The sequence below is a fragment of the Chiloscyllium punctatum genome, chromosome 4 (assembly GCF_047496795.1).
Source record: "Chiloscyllium punctatum isolate Juve2018m chromosome 4, sChiPun1.3, whole genome shotgun sequence".
Taxonomy (NCBI): domain Eukaryota; kingdom Metazoa; phylum Chordata; class Chondrichthyes; order Orectolobiformes; family Hemiscylliidae; genus Chiloscyllium; species Chiloscyllium punctatum.
In genome coordinates this window covers 81,131,019-81,154,181 of record NC_092742.1, presented here as the reverse complement: position 1 = coordinate 81,154,181, position 23,163 = coordinate 81,131,019, and the positions used below count along the sequence as shown (strand labels likewise).

The 23,163-nt window shown below is 38.6% G+C and overlaps 1 protein-coding gene across 2 annotated transcripts; it reads right to left on the bottom strand.

The window, feature by feature from the left end:
• Window positions 1–1,023: 1,023 nt before the first annotated feature.
• Window positions 1,024–21,412, bottom strand: max (myc associated factor X). Of its 2 annotated transcripts, XM_072569146.1 has the most exons (5): window positions 21,163–21,412; window positions 20,820–20,846; window positions 16,620–16,727; window positions 6,069–6,192; window positions 1,024–2,273 (listed from the first exon to the last, which is right to left on the bottom strand). In XM_072569146.1, the coding sequence occupies exons 1-5, from the start codon at window positions 21,196–21,198 to the stop codon at window positions 2,086–2,088; spliced, it is 483 nt and encodes a 160-aa protein (XP_072425247.1). In that variant the 5' UTR covers window positions 21,199–21,412; the 3' UTR covers window positions 1,024–2,085. The 2 variants fall into 2 exon arrangements, with proteins under 2 accessions (XP_072425247.1, XP_072425248.1); XM_072569147.1 differs by lacking the exon at window positions 20,820–20,846.
• Between the last annotated feature and the right edge of the window lie 1,751 nt (window positions 21,413–23,163).

Sequence of the window (23,163 nt, the reverse complement as noted above, 5' to 3'; positions counted from 1 at the left end):
GCTTTACAACATTTATCAGTACATCAGGAAAAGTGCAAAGCTTCGAGAGAAAGCCAGCAATGTTCTTCCACACTTCCTTCACCTCAGGAAATTTCATAGCAGTTTTAAAGTTCACCATCCAGAACTTTCTTGGTGAGCAAACTGCAAACGCTTGTGTATTTACGCAACTGAGCTTACACTCTCTCAAAAATTAGTTTGGGGAACAAAAAGATTAGTTTTAACTTGTACAACCAATGTAGCAGACTGACATGAATTGCCATCAGTTTGGGCAGAATTCAAGAAATTAAATATAAACAATTCTCAAACATGTTAAATCTTCAATAAATCGGCATTCGTACATAGATTCAAGGACTGAACTCAGCATATACTTAAGAATTTCCATTCCAAATGAACAGCAATGGACTAAAGCCCCAAGCTGTGTTAGACATATTCCAAACAGTTGTTACAAAGACCAAAGATTAACCTACAATACAGCCATACACAATCAAGATCCAGGTGGAATACCACACGTCTAGATGTATTTTCTTAAAATATACTGTATTTCTAGAGTCATTTTGTCACAGGAGCATTTTAAAAAAATTTCTCCTAAAACAAGCTTTACTTAAACTTCAAATCAGAATGATTTGCCAAAGACACAAGATTTAAAACAAACTATGAACACAGCTACTGAGACACTGCTATGATATCAGGAAAGATATTCCATTTCAAAAATACTTCATTGGCTGGAGTACTTCCAATCAAAGGTCAAGGAACGTGATACATAAATCTAACTTCTTATTCCTTTACACAGAAATAAAAGAACTACATTGTTGATGTTAATGCAACTATTCAGGACAAAATAACAGTTGTTCTTGAGGAGAGAGATATGCACTTCACACTTCAATTTAGCATAAACCTCAAACAGCTTCTTCCCCCCTTTGGACAACTGGATAGCAATATCAAATTCATTCAGTTGCAAGTAGGTTGAATGAAGCTAATGTGTTCTTCCCTTTGACGTTAGTAAAGACTATTAACTATCACAAATAACAAGGATAAAATAGTTTTTATTTATAGTCTCATAGTAAAGGTCAGCCTCAACTTGCAAGACAATTTGTGGCAGTATGTACAACATACCTGTAATTTCCATGGAATGGAATCAAATAACAAGAGACAAATCTACATAATGCTACAAGCTAGTTTAAGCTTTGACCAATAATTGAAAAGGCAGAGACAGACAAATGTACACCCCCCCCTCCCCAACACAGCCTGAATAGTGCTTGGCAGCCAGCTGATTGTTCAGACATCAATAATTAGCTGTAATGTAAATCAATTTAATTTTGTACATTGTATTATGCAGACTGAGGCTTAAATACAATTATTTTGGTTCCTGCTAAAACATTTAAACTTAACATACCCATTTTGGATGTATTGACTTTTGACATTTCAGTACCATTAAGCATAGCTTTAGGGCACTTAAGCTGTTCCATCATTTCATAGGGTTACATAAAAGCAATACAAGGCACAGAATATTTGAGGGTTTTTAAAAAAAATCTGTAAAACACAGAGGAAATACGAAAAATAAAACATGCCTGAAGTATACAGTTTTGAAGTCTATATCTCTTCCATGCCAAGTGACAATGAATTTCTGGTTCATAATTGAAATGAATAAAATAAGAGCAAAAACATCTAAAAAAAAATTAAAGATTAGTTCTACATGGCCAACAGTTTGTAATAGTAGACACACATACAGATTCATTGTGCATCAAATAACTTGTGCCTTGCTTCCTTAGTCTTTTAATAACACATTTTTAAATCTAGACGACCCCCACGCCCAAACTGGGTGCCACAGCCAGTGAGTCAAGAACTGCTGCAAAGTTCCTGTTGCAGCAGGTGGAGTTCCTTAATAAGTTTGACAGCTGCCATGTTGTAATTTCATGAGGAAGAGCAGGAAGTCCTTCTACTGATGAACCAAGATGCTGTCCTGCTAACAGCATCAATTGTTATAATCCTTAAAGCACAAAGGGGTCTGACAGAAGACACACTGAAAAGTAAAGCTATACACAAAAATCCCTAGTAAAAGCCAGCCAGTTTATTGCCTGAAGGGGTTCAGCATGCCTCCATTCGCAGCTTCTTTCTCGTCTGGGGTTCTTCCGTTTCTGACTCTGAAGTTGAGTCAGAGCCTCCGTCAAAGGCAGAAACTGCACTGCCCTTGGGATTGGTGTATAAACTGCTATCGGAGGATGAAAAGTTGGCCTGGAGCTGGGCAGCCGCCCGTGCCTTTTCCAGTGTACGTACTGCAAAAGAAAGGCAGTTCACTGATAAAAACCAAAGCAACTGATTTATATACTACACACACAGTGAAATTCTTTGCTGCTGACTTCCACACTGCACGAATCTAAAATTCTTGTATTTCAGCATATCATGCAGCTTTGCTACTTTACATAATTCAAACAAGTGAATCGGTGCTGGGTACTACAGGATTGTTCTGTTCACGAGAACCCAACTTATAATTACTTTTGACAATGCATCTGAAGTAAACCATTAAAATGTCTTTAAAACCACTTCCTCTTCCTCAAAAATTTTGGACATCACTCACATCACATTCCATCTCACCACATTATGTATTGTTCAGCTCACAGATTTATTGTGTTAGTCCATATCTACTTTGGTAGCAGCTAACTTTTGAGTTCTACAATTCCAGCATAAGCTGAGAGTGGTCACACATTGTTCCACATTTGACCAAGCTTCAAGTAAATCACTGCAAAGCTCTCTTTTAGTATACTAACACTGAATTATTTTAAGTTGCTTGATTGGGCATGAACCATGCCCAATGTACTATTACTACCACCTTGTGGTAAAATATTTGTTAAGCAGTTATGTTGTACACTGACAGCACACAAAGCAGTTGTGCCACCTATAGCATTCTAAATAGGGGGATTCAACAAACAAGATAGAACCCATTACAAAGCTTCAGAGAAAGGATTGTAAGGAGACAAAAAGAGTGGTTTAGGTAAAACACAATATAAGTGACTTTGTGACATGACAAGAAAATAACTTAAAAAGAAAGGATGTCACCAGCTGCATCTCAAACAAAGGAGCAGCATGCTTCGATGTCAAATTGCAGGACAGAAACAGTACATGTAGAGCATTTAATTCAAATCATTTTCTGGCATTATAATGTATTCACTTCAAAATGTTTTGCACTCAATAGAAGTACATCTTCATGTGAAAACCAAGACACTGATTGATGAGAACATTTTACTTCCAGGTGAAATTCTGACATAATTGGATACATGTCAAGAGTGTGAATGGAAAAGTCCATATCATATTGTATAAAATTAATGTCTAGCAAATTACATGCACAGATTTCAGTAAATACTCCATGGACTACAGAGATTCATGTGTAGGATAGCGGTTAAGTTTTTTCACCTCAGTTTGAAATCATTTATCTTTGAAAGAAAATGCAAGGAGTAAATGCCATCATTGAGGCAGCCCAGGTATTTCTATACTTGCAATCCAACTAAAGATTGGACACAGCTGCTATATACAATTCAGCTTATGCTGATTTGTACAGCATATTTTAAACAATTTTATCAATCAGAATCGGATCAGAAATTGGCCATCTGAAAGATGATAGAGGGTGGTGGTCAATAGGAAATGTTCATCCTGGAGTTTAATTACTGGTGGTGTGCTGCAAGAATATATTTTAGGTCCACTGCTGTTTGTCATTTTTATAAATGACCTCGATGAGGGCAGGACATAGGTAAGCTGCAGAGCTGGGCTGAGAGGTGGCAAATGGGAGTTTAATGTGGAAAAGCGTGAGGTGATTCACTTTGGAAGGAGCAACTGGAATGCACAGTACTGGGCTAATGGTAAGATTCTTGATAGTGTAGATGAGCAGAGAGATCTCTGTGTCCATGTACATATACCCCTGAAAGTTGCCACCCAGGTTAATAGGGCTTTTAAGGCATACTGTGTGTTAGCTTTTATTGGTAGAAGGACTGAGTTTCTGAGGCATGAGGTCATGTGCAGCTGTACAAAACTCTGGTGCAGCCGCACTTGGAGTAGTGTGTGCAGTTTTGGTTGCTGCATTTTAGGGAGGATGTAAAAGCTTTGGAAACGGTTCAGAGGAGTTTACCAGGATGTTACCTAGTATAGAGGAAAGATCTTAGAAGGAAAGGCTGAGGGACCTGAGACTGCTTTCATTAGAGGGGTTTTGGTGACTTAACTGAGACATATAAGATGATCAGTGAGTTAAATAGGGTTAACAGTGAGAGCCTTTTTCCTCGGATGGTGATGGCTAGCACGAGGGGACATAGCTTTAAGTTGTGGGGTGATTGATATAGGACAGATGTCAGAGGTAGTTTGTTTCCTCAGAGTAGTCAGGGCATAGAACGCACTGCCTGCAACAGTAGTAGACTCACCAACCTTAAGGGCATTTAAATGGTCACTGGATAGACATATGGATGAGAATGGAATAGTGTAGGCTAGATGGGCTTCAGATTGGATTTACAGGGCGGCGCACAGGGCTGAAGGGCCTGTACTGTGCTGTAATGCTCTGGAAGCAACTTTCACAACTATGGGGCATCCCAAAGCACTTAATAGCCAATCAAGTACTTTTCAAGTGAGAGAAACACAACAGCCAGTGAGTGCACAGCAACCTCCCACAAATGTGTCGACCAACAGATAACTGTTCATTGCGATGCTGATAGAGGGATAAATATTAGCCAGTCCACTTTGCTTAAGATGAAACTCTACTTCGAAATAGTGCCACATGGAATTGAAGGTCCTTTGGGAATTTCAAATGACAGGCATCTGGTCTGATAGTACAGCACTCCTGGAGTCCGAAACTGAAGTATCAGCTTTGATTTTTACGTTTCAAGCTCTGAGAGAATAGAACGCTCCCTTTTAACTCATGAGGCACAATGTTCTAACTGAGCTACGGTTGGCAATGGCAGCACCAGAAAACTTCACAAGTTAACAGCCAACAGTGCTGAGAACTTTGATACACCTCAGAACAAGGCCTGGTTCACCAACAGCAGTCTTGATTTGTCATATTTCAAATCACATAGAAACGGAGTGGCATTGTCAGTTGAAACTTGAACCATCCTTATTGGTATGTCCAAGAGTGGTGGGCAAAGCAGATCCGATCTTGCATTTCAATGCTTAAGAGTTATGTTCCCCATCGCCCCTACCATTAGACCAAAATCAGTACTTGAACAAAACAAAGTCACTGCATGAATTTTGCATTTAAATACTTAATAATTAAACATTGACGACTTCTACATCTCATTGACAACATTAATCAGTGAACCGTTGGTCTATCAAAGAGAAAATATGAATTCAGGTAATGAGGTAACCTTTTAGAGATTATAAAACAGAAAATAATTCAAAGTTTGTGAGAAGATTCGTAGCTCGGGCGCTCATTGTTGTGGTTGTGTTCGCCGAGCTGGGAATTTGTGTTGCAGACATTTCGCCCCCTGTCTAGGTGACATACTCAGTGTTTGGGAGCCTCCTGTGAAGCGCTTCTGTGATCTTTCCTCCGACATTTATAGTGGCCTGTCTCTGCCGCTTCCGGTTGTCAAGACATTAATAACTTGTACAGGTTTGTTTGAAAGAGCAGGTTTTAAAACCACCTATTTTCAATCACATCAATTTATTTTCGGCCAGCCTGCCAAGACTGCCACAAATTTGAAATTTAGAAATAATTACAGTAGATCCCCCCCCCACATTGGCCTTTCCAAAGATTCTCAGACTATTCTATTCAAATAGCCCACATCTCCTGAATGCAGGGTCAATCATCTAAGCTTTTTAAAATGAACCTTCAAACAGCACAAAGAAAGACTAATAAAATCCTTTGAAAGGGATTGCTCTTACTACAAATTTAATACAATTTAGTTTTTTTTAAAAAATTGATTTTAAAATTGTACTGTGCATTTTTGGAAAAGCAGTTAACGCATTGCAAAAGCACCTACACAGTGAGCCAAAGTATAAGGGACACTTCCCTCATTAGAGATAAAGTTTGCTCAAACCTGCAACAATTTCCAGACTACAAATCAAAATACAAATGAACTTTATTAGAATCTTACCTTGCTGCTCAAGCAGAGTATTCTGTCGTTTTAGGTCATCAATGTCCTGCTGATGTGTGTGGTTTTTCCGCCGCATATACTGAATATACTCTGTGGCTTTATCTAAGATTTGGGCACGGGATGCCTATTGAAACAATTTTCAAGAAAGACCAAGTTAGTTATTGAACTGTTCTGCAATCCATCTAATTTCAAATTCAAATCTTCATTGTATCAAAGAGCAAAACACGTTGTGTAGTTAACAGAACAATTACCAACCAAATATTTATTGCTTAAAAGTACCATGCAAGAGTAGATTTTTAATCAAAATGAGCTTAAACAGATGAAATCAATGAACTGAGAGTTTATTCAGTGAATAACCAGATTGGGGTTGTTACAAACTATTCATGTTCTCTGTCAATCCACTACTTAATCTGGATTGGGGAGAGATGAGTTGTGGCAGGCCTGTAGTTGGCCTGTGTTAAGGGAAAGGTTAAAAAATCACAACACCAGGTTATAGTCCAACACGTTTAATTGGAAGCACACTAGCTTTCGGAGCGACGCCCCTTCATCAGGTGATTGCGAAGGAGTGGCGCTCTGAAAGCTAGTGTGCTTCCAATTAAACCTGTTGGACTATAACCTGGTGTTGTGAGATTTTTTTAAACTTTGTACACCCCAGTCCAACACCGGCTTCTCCAAATCTTAAAGGGAAAGGGGTTTGGTTCCCTGGTGCAGGCCTGATAGCCCGTGACACAAGGCTCACCTGACAACAACAAAATGAGGTACTGCAAAAGTAGCTGGCACATATATCTTTTGAGATAAAAGTCTGAGGTCAAAAGAGAGAAAAACCCATCTGAAATATTTTAAATGAGACACTGTGCTACCATTTAGTATGTGTAGTTATCTGATGTTATAGATACATGCTAGACTAACATTATCTTAAAATACAAGTTAGTGTTTTCTTATTGATTATAAAACAGCTGTGAAAGTATTTTCATGCAGGAGTCTCAATGATGCAGGACAGTAGATCTGAATATCTTATTATTATAAAACATCCATATCTTGACTGAATAACAGTAGTGCTGAAATAAATTGTCTGGGTTACTGAGACTGGCTGCAGTATACAGTACAACCTCGATAATCCGAACATCAATGATCTGAATTTTGGATTATCCGAACAAGATCTTAATGCCCCATAAAAACAGCATTAGGACAATTCAGCATTCAATTAAACAGCATTATGACGTGCATTGCTGGATAACCGAGCATGTTCGATAACATGACACTCAAATGACCATTTGTTTACGATCAGATATCAGTAAAATGACATTATGGCATGTATTGCCAGATAACTGACACTCAAATTACCGCTTGTTTATGATCAGATCAGTTATCCGAACAAAATACTCCCCGCCCAGCTCGTTCGAATAATCGAGGTTGTATTGTATTGCCTTCCTTCAGTGTTGTTCTTATGGTTCTGAGAAACATTAAAATTAGATTTAATAAATGGAACTTTTAACATCGTAGTAGTCAGTTAATCAGGCTCAAATTTGACTAAATAGAACATGAAGACATTCCCACAATCATTACTATTTCACCTTTAGTCATTTCTACAAGCACTTAATTTATTTTTAAAAACCATTATATACTAACTTTTTATAATGAAGACTAATATTTCACAAGTAAAACCTTTGTACTTCTATGAAATAGGTGGATTTCAGTTAAGATTCATAGCTTATTACGGAAAAACAAAAATGATAGAACCAAGCAATTATCACAGAATTTTTTAAAAAATTGTCAAAGCAGGTTGTCAAGATAGTCTTTAAGCAAAAGTAGGAGAAAGTGAGGACAGCAGATACAGAGATCAGAGTTGAAGAGAGTGTGGTGCTGGAAAAGCAAAGCCGGTCAGGCAGCATCCGAGGAGGAGTTTTGGGCACAAGCTCTTCATCAGGAATGAGGCTTGCGGGCCAAGGGGACTGAGATAAATGGGAGGGAGTGAGGCTGGGGGAAGGTAGCTGGGAATGCAAAAGATCGATTAAGACATGGGTGGAAGTGGTGGGTTGGAAAGAAGGGTGGAGCAGAAAGGTGGGAAGGAAGACGGACAGGTAGAACCACTCAAAAGGGCGATGCCGAGTTGGAGGTTGGGACTGGGATAAGGTGGGAGGACGACAAACGAGGAAACTGGTGAAATCCACATTGATCCCATGTGGTTGAAGTGCTCCCTCCTTTCACCATATCCCAGTAACAACCTCCCAACTTTGCACCACCCTCGAATGGTCCTATCTGTCCATCTTCCTTTCCACTTACCTGCTCCACCTTCCTCTCACTTTCACTCCCATTTTCATCTACCTATCCCCCAGCCCCACCCCCTGCCATTTATCTCTCAGCCCCCTTGGCCCACAAGCCTCATTCCTTATGCCCGAAAAGTGGATTCTCGCACTCCTCTGATGCTGCCTGACTGGCTGTGCTTTCCCAGCATCACACTCTTCACCTTTAATCAAAAGTATCATTATTCTTTAATCAAAGAATTACACCTGTCATTAACCAACAGTGGCTTCTGCTACCAAAAAAAGTCATGTTTATGATAAAGCAATCATGCAGCACTTCCCGAAGCTCAATTTTTCATGAATCCTCAAAGTACAACCAGTCTGAAAAATACATTTCCACAGTGACACCTGGCCTTTACAAACTGGTTTGGTCAGGCAAACCAGGACAAGACTTATATAGTTAATGGTAGGACTCTGGGGAGTATTACTGAACAGAGACCCAATGGTGAAGGTGCATAGTTCCTTGAAAGTGGAGCCGCAGGTAGACAGGGGTGATGAAGGGGTGATAAAGTTAGTATATAGTCAGAACAGTAAGTATAGGAGTTGAAACATCATGTTGTGGCTGTACAGGACATTGGCGAGGCCACTTTTAGAATACCGCATACAATTTTGCTCTCCCTTCAAAAGGAAGATGTGGTTAAACTTGAGAGTGTAGAAAAGATTGACAACGATGTTGCCAGGACTGGAGGGTTTGAGCTATATGGAGAAGCTGGAGCATTTTTTCCCTGCAGCATCAGTGGCTGTAGGGTTTATAGAATTTTAGAAAATCATGATTAGCTATTGACCCTAGCAATGCCAATGTCTTTTTCCTAGGGTGAGGGAGTCCAAAACTAGAGGCCACAGGTTTAAGGTGAGAGGGGAAAGATTTGAAAAGGACCAGAGAGGTAACATTTTCATGCAGAGGATGGTGAGTGTGTGGAACAAGCTGCCAGAAGTGGTGTAGGCAGGTACAATTATAACATTTAAAAGGCATCTGGATGGGTACATGAATAAGAAGGTTGGAGATGGATATGTGCCAAATATCAGTAAATGGGACTAGGTCAGATCGGAATGTTTGATCAGCATGTCCAAATTGTACTGAACAGTCTGTTTCCATGTTGTATGACTCTAAGAAACACCTCACCTAATTCTGACAGAAGTTTCATGACTGCTTTTGTTGCCATATAACATAAAAAGGATATTACCTTCGGGAAAGTTTAGGGCAATCACCCCTCCCCCCCCCCGCCCAACTCCCATTTGATTCTAGATTCGAAGTTTCACACTCCTGGTTGCATAACTGGAGAGAAAAACTGAATCGTTAGAAAGTTATCTGCCAAAAATACCTTAGTGTGTGTTTTGGGTCAGCTTTAGGTATTCCATCTGGGATAATAAGGCAGGTAATTACTCCAAGTAATCATTGCACATTCCTTACAGAAGCCTACACACACTAATTGTGAAAAACGTCCTCACAAAACAATATTTTTAACTTGGTTAACAGGTGAGAGAATTTGCTCAACAGAATTCTCAATAGAACACAAGATGTTCTTTCTGATCATAGCACATTACAACATTCAAGAAATGCAAAGGAATTATCCAGCTATCTGAATCGATATTTTGACTTGCATGTGCTAATGTACACTTTGTCAAATTTTGATGGATAAGAATCATACAAATGCACACAGTGCAGAAAGAGGCCATTCAGCCCATCAAATCTGCACCGACCGCCCTGACAGTGTTGTACTCAGACTTAGGCCCCGTAACCACAAATTTACGATGGCTAATGAACCTATGGACATCAATGGAGACTACAGTACAATTTAGCATGGCCAAAAAAATCAGTCTAATCTGCATACCTTTGGATGAGGAGGAAACTAGAAAACCTGGAGGAAACCCACGCAGTTACTGGAAGAATATGCAAACTCCACACAGTCACATGTCTAGAAACAAACCTGGGTCCCTGGCGCTATGAGGAAGTAGTGCTCATCACTGAACCACCTTGTCACACAGGCATAATTAAATGACTTTGTAGAAACAAAGTAAATTATAGCAATTTAACCAAATCTCAATTCTTTCCTTGAGAAATGGGATTAATATGATAAATCATGGACTGTGTCCTTTTTCTGGGAATGTTTTTGGTATTCCCTTTCTTCTAAGTTACTTCATGAAACCCACCATCCATATTTTTGCTCTCAGTTCCAGGTCATACACCTACACCTTGCTGTCTCTTTAATCTGTTATACTGGAACAGGAAACACCCTTTTAAGACTATTCCACCATACAACTGGATGTTCTATAACTGAAAAATCTATCCATCTGCCTTGTGTTAGAACCTCAAAATCCCTTAACAGCAGAGTGGTTCTTCAGTTTCTTGGCTAATATTTGTTCCTTGATCTTAACTGATAAGCTAACACCGTAAAAACTAGTTCTAAACAGGAGTCATATTGGACCCGAAATGTTGTGCCTTTTTCTCCATAGATGCTGCCAAGACTGAATTTCGCTAGCACAACCCGTGCTTATTTTATATATCCAGCATTTTGCTTCTATTATTGTAAAGTCCAAGTTTAAGTTCTGAACTTGAACTAAGTACTTGTATAATACAAAGTTTCCAACATATTTTGTAACCCCTACACACTGAAATAGGAACAAAAGAATATTGGAAAAGATGCCATTCATTCAGCCAATCAAGGTGTTCTGACATTCAAATAGAACACTGTTGATCTGTTTTTTTAATGCTTTGCTTCCATTTTCCCCAATATAGGAACAAAAATTAAATTTTAATTTTAAAAATTAAGTTAAATTTTGAACATATCAATTGACCAGAATCAATTGTTGAATTAAGACCCAACATATAGCAGTGCTAAAGGTTTGTATAAAGATTTGTAGCTCGGGTGTGGTTTGCCATGAGTATATTTGCCGAGCTGGGAAGTTGATTTGCAGACATTCTTTCCCCTGTCTCAGTTACATCTTCAGGGCTTTGAAGCTTCCTGTGAAATGCTGCGGTACTGTCTTCTGGAATTTATTTGGTGCCGTTCCTGCTGCTTCCAAATGATTGTTATAATGGCCGGTATATTGGGTCTCAGTTTGTATGTTTTGTTGATGGAGTCAGTGGGTGAATGACATGCCTTTAGAAATTCTCTGACTATCCTCTGTTTCGCTTGCCCTACGATTGTTGCATTGTCCCAGCCAAATTTATGGTCCTCTTCATCAGCATGCATGGCTAATACAGATAGCTGATTGCGGCGTTTAGTGACTAGTTGGTGTTTGTGGATGTGGATTGCTAGTTGCCTTTTTTCCTAAATAGTGTTTTGTGCAGTCTTTGCATGGTATCTTTTACGTTTGTCTTGCACATGATGGGTATAGGGTCTTTTGTTCTGGTGAGTTGTTGCTTGAGCGTGGTTGTCGGTTTATGGTCTGCCAGGAATCAGAGTTGTCGGAGATGTCTGGCTGTCAGTTCTGAGACTTTTTTATTTCAAAAAGGCAGAGTGATTAGTGTGGTGGGTTGTGGCACATCCTCGTCGTGTTGTCTGTCTTTTTGGCATCTGCAGATGAAGTTGTGGGGATATACGTTCTTGGTGAAGACTGTACGGGTGTTCTTCTTCTTCGCTTTGCAAGTAGGGAATGCTGTACAGAAGTGATGGGTGCAACAGGATTTGGTTGCAGTTAGTGTAGCAGTAACCTAAATTTTAGGTGAGACCAGGATAGCCTTGGATTAAATCAGAGCCATAGGTAGCAGAGGCACAGACGAGAGATTTTAACAGTAACTGTACAATACTAAAGAGGTGGAAATAGGCAGTCTTAACAAAAGCATGAATATTTGAGCAGTAGCTAAGCTCAGGGTCAAACATGATGACAAGGTTGTGAATATTCTGATTCAGCTTCATGCATTTTTCCAGAGTGAGGGATAGGAAAGAGTTTATGGAGAGGACGGAGAATAATAGCTTTGCCATTCTCAATGTTTAGTTGGGAAGAAATTTCAACTCAGCCAATACTTAGTGGAAGTGTTTTACCATCACACTTTGAAGAAGAGGTTACTGCTGGCATCTTCCTGAACTGCCTGACATAATCGAATGGACTGCTCTGCACTTCCAAGAGGAAACCGTTCCTCTCATCCTACTTTACAAATCTTCTGATCATCTTAAAATAATCTCAAATTAAATTATCCCTTCATCATCTACATTTAAGGGAATACAGGCCTAATCAATGCATTAAACTTCAGCTGGGATGGTTTTGCCCACTCACTCAATCTATCAACATTCCATCTACATCAACTTGCATTTACAAAGCACCTTCAAATGTAACAAAGTGTGTTAAACAACTTACAAATTTACAATTGCATGTATATTTACTGACCATATTTTCAACCAAACTTTCATACATCAATCATAGAAGTGTCAGAGAATCACAGAAGGAAGCCAGTTAGCCCATCAGGCTAGACAGGTTCTTCAAATGAGCATCATGACATACAGCAAATTTCCTTCCTTTTCCCCAAATCCTTGCATATTATTTCTATTTAAATAATAATTAAATGCCCTCTTGAATGCCTCAATTGAATCTACCTCTACCACATTCCATGCAGTGCATTCCAGAAAGGATTTTTCATAAACTTCTTTCTTTGGCACACAATTTTAAATCTGTCCCCTCTCATTTGTGATTTTTTTTAAAGACAACCAAGAACAGCTTCTCCCTATCTACTATATCCAATGATCTTGAAAATGTCTACCAGATCTCATCATAGTTTTTACCTCTCTAAGGACAGTCCTAACCTCAATCTACCCTCATAACTAAAGTTTGGCACCTCTGGAACAATTCTTGCACATCTCTTCTGCACACTCCTGCATATATTCAATTCCTCCTACAGTATGGCAACCAGAATTGGACAAATTCCAGGTGAGGTTTTACTAAGTGTATTATGTAAGTTCTGCATAATTTCCTTACTTTTGTACTCTTCTTCTGATAACAGAACATTGGCTATGATTTATTTATTTGTCCAAATCAATTTCAAGCATTTTGAACTTATACAATAGCAGAGAGGAAAGGCAGGCAAAGTGACAACTTTCTATAAAAATAAAGTTCTGCATAAGCTGAAAACTGGAATTAAAAAATGCTAAAATTACTCCGCAGGGGAAGCATGTCAGATAGAAACAGACTTACAAACATGACCTTTCATGAATTCAAGAAGCACTGCACTTTTCAACTTGACACTCAAGAGTCTTCTGGACTCAAGACCAAGTGCAATGACTTTAGATCATAACCTCTCCTTCCATAAGGTTTATTTTTGCTGGTATAGTTTTCATTCTTTATTCCTCCCCTTTGCATCTGGATGCTTGCTATGCAACCATCTACACATTATACAGCTTTTGATTTGTCACCAGTCCTGTTACTATACCTTTCAGCTTTTGTCGCATGAACCATCATCACTTGGTCTTTTCTGCCTTCTACCATTTTAGACCTTCCCTCTGTCCTTTTCTTCAATTGATGAAACCCAATTTGAGCGTGCATCCAAAAAGCAAAATCACCTTAGTGCTGTTCAAAATACACAGAGCCTAATAAATCCCAATGAATCACCTTGATTCATATAACTGCATTAAGGTACGATACAAATGTAGGTCAATTGGGTGATAATTCTGTGAAGGGATAACTGAATCTACGGTATTAATTAAATTCTATAAGATGGCCTCAGTACTTTAATTTTATCCCTTAATATCTACAGCTATTGCAAAAGACAGAGTGAAAGCTGCTTGAAACATTTTAGATACAACTTCAAATATCAAAATCCTTTCCAGTAAGGACCAAATGGTATAAAGTGAGATGGATGGAATTATGATTTGGAGCACTAAGATCACACAATAACACAAGCTGTTTAAAAGATGTCTCTGAACATTCACAGAATCCATTTTGAGTATTATATCTTACTAATGCCACTAGCTATTCAGTCTCTTACCTTGACTTTTCCTATTGATCCACAAAGTGGAGTTTCACTTGATAAACTGAGCCAGATTTCCTGATCATGTCACCATCAAATCTACAAGAAAATCTTGTTTTCTGAATACACCTGACTGGAGTATTTTGGCTTCAATGTACATGAGAAACTGCACTCAGCTAGGTTTCTAGCTCTTCACAACTTAAGCCCCATTCATCCGTACTTCTATCCCTATTAATTCTACTCCTTGAAATCAGGACTTCTAATACAATAAGCAATGATATCATTAGAGCCTGTTTTAGTGCAGAATACTAAATTAGTTCAAATTGTTTAAAGAACTTTTCATATTTCAATAATCTGACAGATTATTAAAAAAAGATAACATTTTTAAAAGGGCACTTTAAAGTACTATGCAAGGTACCAAATCTTCTCTGACATGCCAAAATTACAATGGTTCTCCCAAATTAATTACAACATTGTAATGACATTGAAATTATGTATCCACAAGAGAGACCCATGATATGGAGCTCAGGAGTTACTCATAATTAGACATAATCTGCCAGCTGCATCAGCAATTTGTGACTGGCTATCATTACCTATATTTTGTCCATTTAGAAGAACAATCTTAAAAGGAACAGATCATTGAGCAGCTGAATAATCACAATGCTGTTTCATATTCCAGCTAGCCATAAACAATGGTTGATCTGCCAGCACTGTTATAAACTTTTTACAACAGTCTCATCTAACATATTATTTTTATGCCAAATGAAAATGTGCAAGTATTCAGTTATCTAGAAGAATTAAAGGTCCTTAACTCATTACTAATGAAATCACCTTTGATATTAATTCAGGTGGGACTGCTGCACAATGTGGGCGATGACAGAATAGCTCACTGGGAAGCACTCTTATTCCGCCCTAACCAGTAAGGCCATACACCCAATGGATCTAGCCATTTTCACCCAAAGCATGTTTCCCAAAGCTCAAACGTTTTGGCCAACAACAGAAACCTTGTAAAAATAATCCACAGCTTCCTTAAAAAGATAACCACTGACCCAATAAGAGTACCTTGATCACAAATACTTCATCTATGTAGGTTAAAACCTAACATTGATGCGTTCAAGCACCAATCCAGATTTTTAGCACTTTAAACCACATACGAACCATCCCTATATTTTGGTGGCTAAAATTACTCCCCATTTTGATCCAAAAAACTCACTATCCGTTAACAGTAGCTTCCTTCTTCATTAAGTTTTGAAACATTAACAAATGCAATGTATTCTACGCTATGCATGCAAGGTTTGGACATTTGTTGGTTGCACACAAAGCTTAACACAAATCTCTGAACTGAAATACTGGGAATATTGCTAAAGCACCATTGGTTACCCACATATTGCACCTGTGCCTAAATAACATGAAAATACACCTCTGATGAATTCCTGTGTAGGAAAGCAATTGCATGACCTGTAACAAATAAATTCACTTCCGACTGTATGAAAATTAAACTGAATTAATGCAATGATATATTTAACATATTTATCCAAATCCACTTTAACACTTGAACAGAGTTTGAAATTCAGCTTGTTCATATGATGTAATTTTTAAAAATTCAGGATAAGAAATGACATTAGACTCATGCGTTCCTCCACCCAGCCCAATGTTGTTTCCTTCAACACTGAAATTTTGATCACGTTTAATCTTGACAAAGCAACTTCAACTGGGATGAAATTTAAATTAAGTTCACAAAAAGTTCCAAGCAAATGCCTTGGTAAAGTTTAGCAGAAGGAATCGCCCGCATGGAAAGTTTCAATCTTCAGCAAAGCCCATGGACATGTGCGTAGATTACAGCTGAGGTGGATAATTGTTGTATATGTGGGGAAATTTGCAACAGGTCACCCAGAACAGACTATGGAACACATGCACAGGAGGTATGTGATAGACTTTGCTACCCCTCACACAGTTATGTCTTAACAACCTGAATGTAAGATTATTGTTCTGCATTTATATCAGTCATAAGACAGGTATCAGTGTCAAAAGATTTTACAAAAATAATATTTATTTTAAGCACTTAAGTGACAGCGTGGGAACATTATGTTGTACTTGAAATATATTGAAACAATTCTTAATAAGATAATTAAAGAATTGGAGCATAGTTAGAAAGAGAACAGCATAGGAAATCAAATGGATAATTTTCCCTCAAATCTATTACACATCATTTCAAAATAAATATTTCAAACATTCCCCAAGTGCATTTCCCCACATTCCTCAAACAAAGGTTTTTATTAAATGCCAAAACACAAACAACATTCCATTTAAAAAAAAAGACCTGTGGAACTTAACTAGATTACCAACCTTTTCACCCTGGAGTGATGGTACGGAGTCACGTAAACTATGAAAGCTGTCTTTGATGTGATCCCTGCGCTTGCGCTCCAACGCATTGTGGTGTGCTCTTTTATCTGCCTGAAAAAATAATATGACACCATCAGTTAGCTTGAAGTACTTTTCATAAAAGAATAAACACATGTTCATGAGTCATATCTTAATGATATTTAATAGTGCTGAAATTGCAAGTTACTATGGACAATCCAGTTAAAGAATAACATTTTTGAATCATACGTTAATAGTCCACAAACACCAAAGTCTTCAAATTCTCTCTACCCAGCCAGCATCTGGTGCTAGCCTATCCTCCTGCAGCTGCATCAGCTAGAGTCCCAAATTTGAAATAGCTAAAATTAATGAATTATTTTAATATAGCCAATGAATCATTTAATCTCTGTTTTCAGCATTTACAAGGCACTGGTTTTAAACGTTAAACTAGTTTAGCTTTTAAATACAAAATCTGCCAGGGATTCCCATCCTTGTTGCCTTCAAGGTGAAAATAAAGGATCTTGTGGAGGGCTCTTGTGGCAGTGAAAACGTCCCTACTTCTAAAGCAAGAGGCCTAGGTTCAACTCCCACATGCTCCAGATCTGTGTAATAACAACCCGGAACTAACTGGTAATAAGAAAATACACTTAAATACAACAGCCAATATCACATCCAACTTAAGGATACTTTCTTTTAAGGGAATAAAAATTTAGTTGATTTCAAATGATATTAAATTAAAAAGTTAAAGTTCCTTAGTAAATGAACTTAGTATTTAAGGTTTGAATTTTTCATTTAATAAATATGACAGAGGGAATAAAAAAGAAGAGAAAAAAAGTGTCGCCTGACTGCTCACTGGAGTTCCAACAGTTTACATTCTTAAAACTTTCTGTCTTGTTAACTGTAGATTTTATGAACAGCAGTGAACTCAAAATGTCATTGAACGTTGCATGTTTAAAATCTAACCACCCCTTAAAACTTGAAATCAATATTTAAATATTAACATGAGACAGTGGCTTTGCTAAGTGTAATTGTTGGGATCAGATCTCTTTTATGAACCAGGAGCAGATATTATAACAGCAGTAAACATTTTAAAGAACCCTTTCGCCTCTCTATTTGAAAATAAATATTTTTAAACATTTATGTTGCAGAGAAAAAGCAAATTAAAAGAACAAATTACGCAAATATATTGTGCAACCATAAGATTCACACACCAATGGCAATCAAATCAGTTGTTTCTTGAACAGAACACCCAACAATTAATAGATATTTATCAATTCTAACGAAGACAATGACAAACAATAACGACAAATTAAAGTTACACTAAAGTTAACTAAAAACCCTGTTCACAAGATGAAGCACGACACAGAAAAGGGTACAAACTTTTAAAACATGCACTCAAACAGTCAAAAGCAGTGCAAATATCCTGTAAGTCAATAAAAACATACTTTCCTGGGGCAACATCATTTACAATTTACTTCTTGCCGATTCTAACTTTCAGTTTGGTTTGTAGTGGTATGGCAAGTAATTAATAAGAAAGAACTTTAAGTGCAGGAATTGTGCTTAACCCACAAAGCATTACACACCACATAGGAAAAATGATTGCAGATAACCAAAACTGACTCTGACTTCATATTCTCTCTTTCAAACTCCTGAATGTGCCTCACCAAATTGGATAATTAGTATAAAGGACACAAGTCACATTCCACAAAAAAATGGCAATCATTTTTGAGGCAGCTTTGCGCATCTGCAAATAGTAATGTCAGCTTTAACATTATCAGGTGAGATACTGGAATACTGAATAACACCTTAAAAATACTGCATAAACATTTAAGCTAATTCTTTAGGAAAAGATTCTCATGGTTTAATTTCTTATCAAACTATCATATTACACAGGAAGTTAAAGCTGTGAGTAAGCAGATAACCATATATTAGCCTGACCACTTAGGAGTAGTGTAATTGTCAAAGTATTGGTAAACCAAATAATCTTTTTTGGTAACATTCAATGCAGGTTCTTGCTGGAAAAACAGATAACGATCGGACTTGCAAACAAAACTGTTTCAACCGAAACTCCCATGAACTGGGAAAACTTGTTAATTGCATTTTTCTGATAGATTTTATTTAAAGTAGGGCTTATGCCTGAAACATCGATTCTCCTGTTCCTCAGAATCTGCCTGACCTGCTGTGCTTTGTCAGCACCACACTCTCAACTCTGTACTTAATGAACAGTTAGGTATATTTATTGGGTAAATTCCTAAGATTTGCATGATAAAAATGTAGTTACTCAATTTCAAACGCAAAAAAATGTGATAGCAGCAGCTTTGACTGCAATTAATTTACAGTCCACTGCAAGCATGAAACCTGACTGGTGCAACAACAACTCAAATACATAAGATTTGGTGCCCCTGCAATGCTTCCCTCCAAAGCCTGCACAGGTGGAAAACCTATAAGCATGATTAACAATGATTTTCTGAATACACAATCCGTAATAAACATTCTATTCTCAGTATCATTCATAACATCTATAAAGCTCATTCTTATTTATTTTCCACAGGTCAAGAACCATTTGCCTATTTTTCCTTTATTGAATGTTAGTTACAATTAAGACAAAAACTTAATTGTGGTCAATGCAATCAGTCTCACCTCAACACTAAATGTTGGAGGTCAGTCAAATAGGTCACAGTTCCCTCCACAACTTTCAAGGCCATTGTTGCTCTGTGCTTACTTCGCAGGAGACATAAATAAAAGATCTAAGTGTCACCATTCTTGGTGCCTAATAATGGACAATAAACAAACAAATGTACGGGCTTAAGGATCTGAATGTCAGCCAAATGTTAGGACTTCAGCCCACCAAAGAGTAGAGTATTTGGCATCTTGACGGTTCATCATTAGGCAGTACAGCTGACTTATGTGAATGTGGTATAGACTATTATACACATCACAAAAAAGTATAATTTTTCACATGACCTTGAACTTATTCTGTCAATTTATTTTTAATATTTAATACTACACATAAACTTGGATCATGTTTATAGAACTAAATGCTCAGTTAGCTTTAAATGCATCATTCTACCTGATCAAAGATTACACACACATATACACTTCCTGGAGTCCATTTTGTGTTATGCATATCACCAAAAAAATCGTACAAGTATCTTAACTATTTACATTTCGTTTTTGATACGTGGAGAGAGGGGGGGAAAAAAAAAGTTTATCGGAAACGACGCATAAGAATTGCTTTCAGCAGCCGGTCGTCCCCGAAGCCGCTGTATCAAACACGTTTACACATCTACAAAAGAGGAAGGGAGGGAGGGAGAGAGAGAAAAAGCGTCACGACGAATTTGTTAACTGCTCCCATTAGTGCAGGTTTCCGATGGGTCGATCACACTTTCACGCGAAAAGTGAAGAGTGGGTGAATCGAGGTAAAGGAGAGGGATTTAAAACAAAAAGACATACTGGAATAAAAATGAGATGCCAGCGATTTCGAGCGAATCTGTTTGTTTGGCTTCAGTACAAGAGTGGAATGGGATGTAAATAGGACGCGCTGAGGCTTGTGGGCAAAATGAATTGTTTTTAAAAACAGTGCATTGGGGGGAAAGGGGGGGGGGGGGGATGAAAATCTCCAGAAGTGTAACCAAGATAGAAAATCGACAGGCAACAGATGGAGGAAGAAGTATTTCTAAGACAGCGAGGGTTAAAGTGCCACATTGTGTGAGCTGTTTTGCACGAAAGGCTGTTGGGGCCTTTGTAATGTCTTCAATCTTAAGACGCTATCATTCAAGCTCTTAAAGGCCCTTGAGCTGGTCATTTGACCAGACTCAGGCTGTGGGCGGAGGAGTTTTGTTTTTTTTTTAAAACAATAAAACAAAAAAAGGATGCAAGTTAGGTTTCGGGGCGTTTTACTTTGAAGAAAGAAAAGGATTACAATAAAATTCTAATGAGAGAGAGAGAGGGAGGTCACAGGGACAGCAGCTTGAAGCCACATCCCAATAATTATTTTAGAAATAACAATACAGGCTTTTAAGAGTAACTTGATTTGTTTTTTTTTTGGAAAAAAAAACACTAAGTAAATTAAGCATAAGGGGTGGTGAAATAGGTTTAAGGATAGAAATAAATGTGTTTTTTAATATATGTTAAAAAAAAATCAAGGCGACGAGACGGGGTCTATGTTAATCCTCCGTTACGTACCGCTGTCTGAAACCTCGGCTGTTCTTCCTGAAAAACAGACAAGTGCACAAAATGATCACACAGCCGGAGAGTTGGCGCTTCACAAAAAAAAAAATCGACAGAGAGAGAGAGAGAGAGAAAGAAGGAGAGAAAGGGGGGAAATCCGTAACTACAGAGAAAAAAGGGGGAAAAATTATTTTTTTTTCACACAATCAGGTGGAAACAACTCCCAACACGTTAAGAACGTTTTATTATTATTTTCGAAACACAAACGAAACTGAAAAAAAAAATATATATATATATATACCAAGCAAAATTTCAAACCAAAAATAGCAATAATAAAAAGGGACCAGGCGAGACTTACGTCGCTTTCGACCTCGATGTCATCGTTATCGCTCATGCTTTTTTTTTAAAAACAGAATATACGCCGGAAAAAAATTGACCAGCGCTTCGATCGCAAAACGGAAACTGGACTTTCACAGAAATAATAGTCAATGTCGGGGAGGCACACGAAAACGAAAACAAAACACAAACACAAGTGTGAAGGGAGAAACCAACAGGAAAATCACTCGTGACTCCGGGAGCAGCTCCGCCCGACAGGCCACGGCTTTCCCCCCCCCCCCGACATCCACCGCGCATGTGCGGCCGTGCGGGCGCCGCTGGGAGTTGTAGTCCCCGCCCCCGCCGTCGCCCACATCCTCGCACCGCGCCTGGACTACTTCCCCCATCATTCCCCCGCCCCACCGCCGGCTGCGTTCCACCCGGTCAACGAGCTGGAAGAGATGGCCGGAAGTCCGTCGAGGCGGCGGATGTCGCGTCTCATCTCCCCCGCCTTGGACGCCGGGGGCGGGGGGGGCCGACGGGAATTGTAGTCCCTTCAGCGCCACGGTCTGTACTTCCCGAGAGACATCGCGGCAGAAAGGAGGGCAACATGGCGGCTGGAGGAGGAGATGGAGAGAGAGAGTAGGAGGTCTGACCTGACAATGGGTGTAACAACTCCCTCAGGACTCAGAGTGAAGACGGAAACATCTGCAGTTTACAATGTGATATCGTGTGGATTTCCAAATTTCTTTACGTCTACGACTTTATTCCGCAAATATTAGAACGGGGAAGGAGGTCTAACATCATCCAAATGTTGTAACTTATTTCGTTGAGTCACAACGTTACTTCCTCTTTAATTGACCAAATCCCTCACTTGAAGTCCCGTTCGAATCGCTGGAACGCACCTTCGAAACTCCCAGGATCAGTCTCCCACAGTTGTCCAAGAAATAAAGAACAGAGTTCGTTCTGCTTCATTAAGGCTTTGGGACTTGATGCGTGATGCAGCTTGATGTGCAAGACGTTAGTTTTCTGAATGATTGAGAGCAATAATGTTAGTGCTGTGACACTTCAAGGAGGGTTTCAGAGTGGTCTTTGGAATGGCATGAGTTGTCCATTTAAGAGTTAAAGAACAGGACCAGGATGGGACGTATGTTTATGGGCTATTTTAACAGTGTGCAGTTCATCAACGTTAGTTTTGGAGTTATTCCTGAAAGCTTATGGAGCTGACTTCAAGTAGCACATTAGTGTTTCTTTGATGGTCCTCACACTAAATCTGAAGAATATGGTGGAGGCATTGTAGTTAGAATTTTTTGAGTACTTTTATGTTTTTTTTCTTATTCACGCTTGGGACGTGGATGTCGCTGGCTGGCCAGCATTTATTGCTCATCCAAATGGCTCCTGAGAAGATAGTGAGTGAGCTGTTTCCTTGAACTGCTGCAGCCCACTTTCTGTAGGCTGAACCACGATATCTTTGGGAATAAATTCCAATATTTTGGCTCAGCGAAAATAAAGGAACTGTGCTATATTTCCAAGTCAGGATTGATGACGTTCCCATGTATCCGCTAACCTTGCCTATCAAGATAGAAGCGGTTGTAGGTTTGGAAATTGTTGTTTAAAGATCTTTGGATGTGGGCACCACACCTTGGGAAGGATTCATAAGCCTTGGAGGGAGTACACTATATGTTTGCAAGAATGACACCTTGACTTCAAATGTTAAATTATGAGGAGGAATTATAAAGTTAGGCCTGTTTTCTCTATTACTTAAAAGATTAAGGGGTGATCAGAGGGAAGTCGTCTAGATATTAACCTGAAAAGACAGGGTAGACAATGAAGCTGTTCCTGCTGGTTAGGGATTTGAGAACTGGGTGTGTGGTCTAAAGATTAAAGCCTGACCATGCATTAGAAATGTTAGGGAGCACTTCTTACATGGAAAGAGTGGTAGATGTTTGGAATTCTCTTTCACAAATGGCAATTGACACTAAATCGATTGTTAATTTTAAACCTGAGATAGATAAATTTTGTTATGCATAGCTGTTGAGGGATA

Coding starts and splice junctions, on each gene's coding strand:
- max (XM_072569146.1), bottom strand. CDS start 21,198: ATGAGCGATAACGATGACATCGAGGTCGAAAGCGAC. Junction 16,728..20,819: donor AGCCGAGGTTTCAGACAGCG/GTACGTAACGGA, acceptor TTATTTTTTCAG/GCAGATAAAAGAGCACACCA. Junction 2,274..6,068: donor TACTCTGCTTGAGCAGCAAG/GTAAGATTCTAA, acceptor TTTCTTTTGCAG/TACGTACACTGGAAAAGGCA.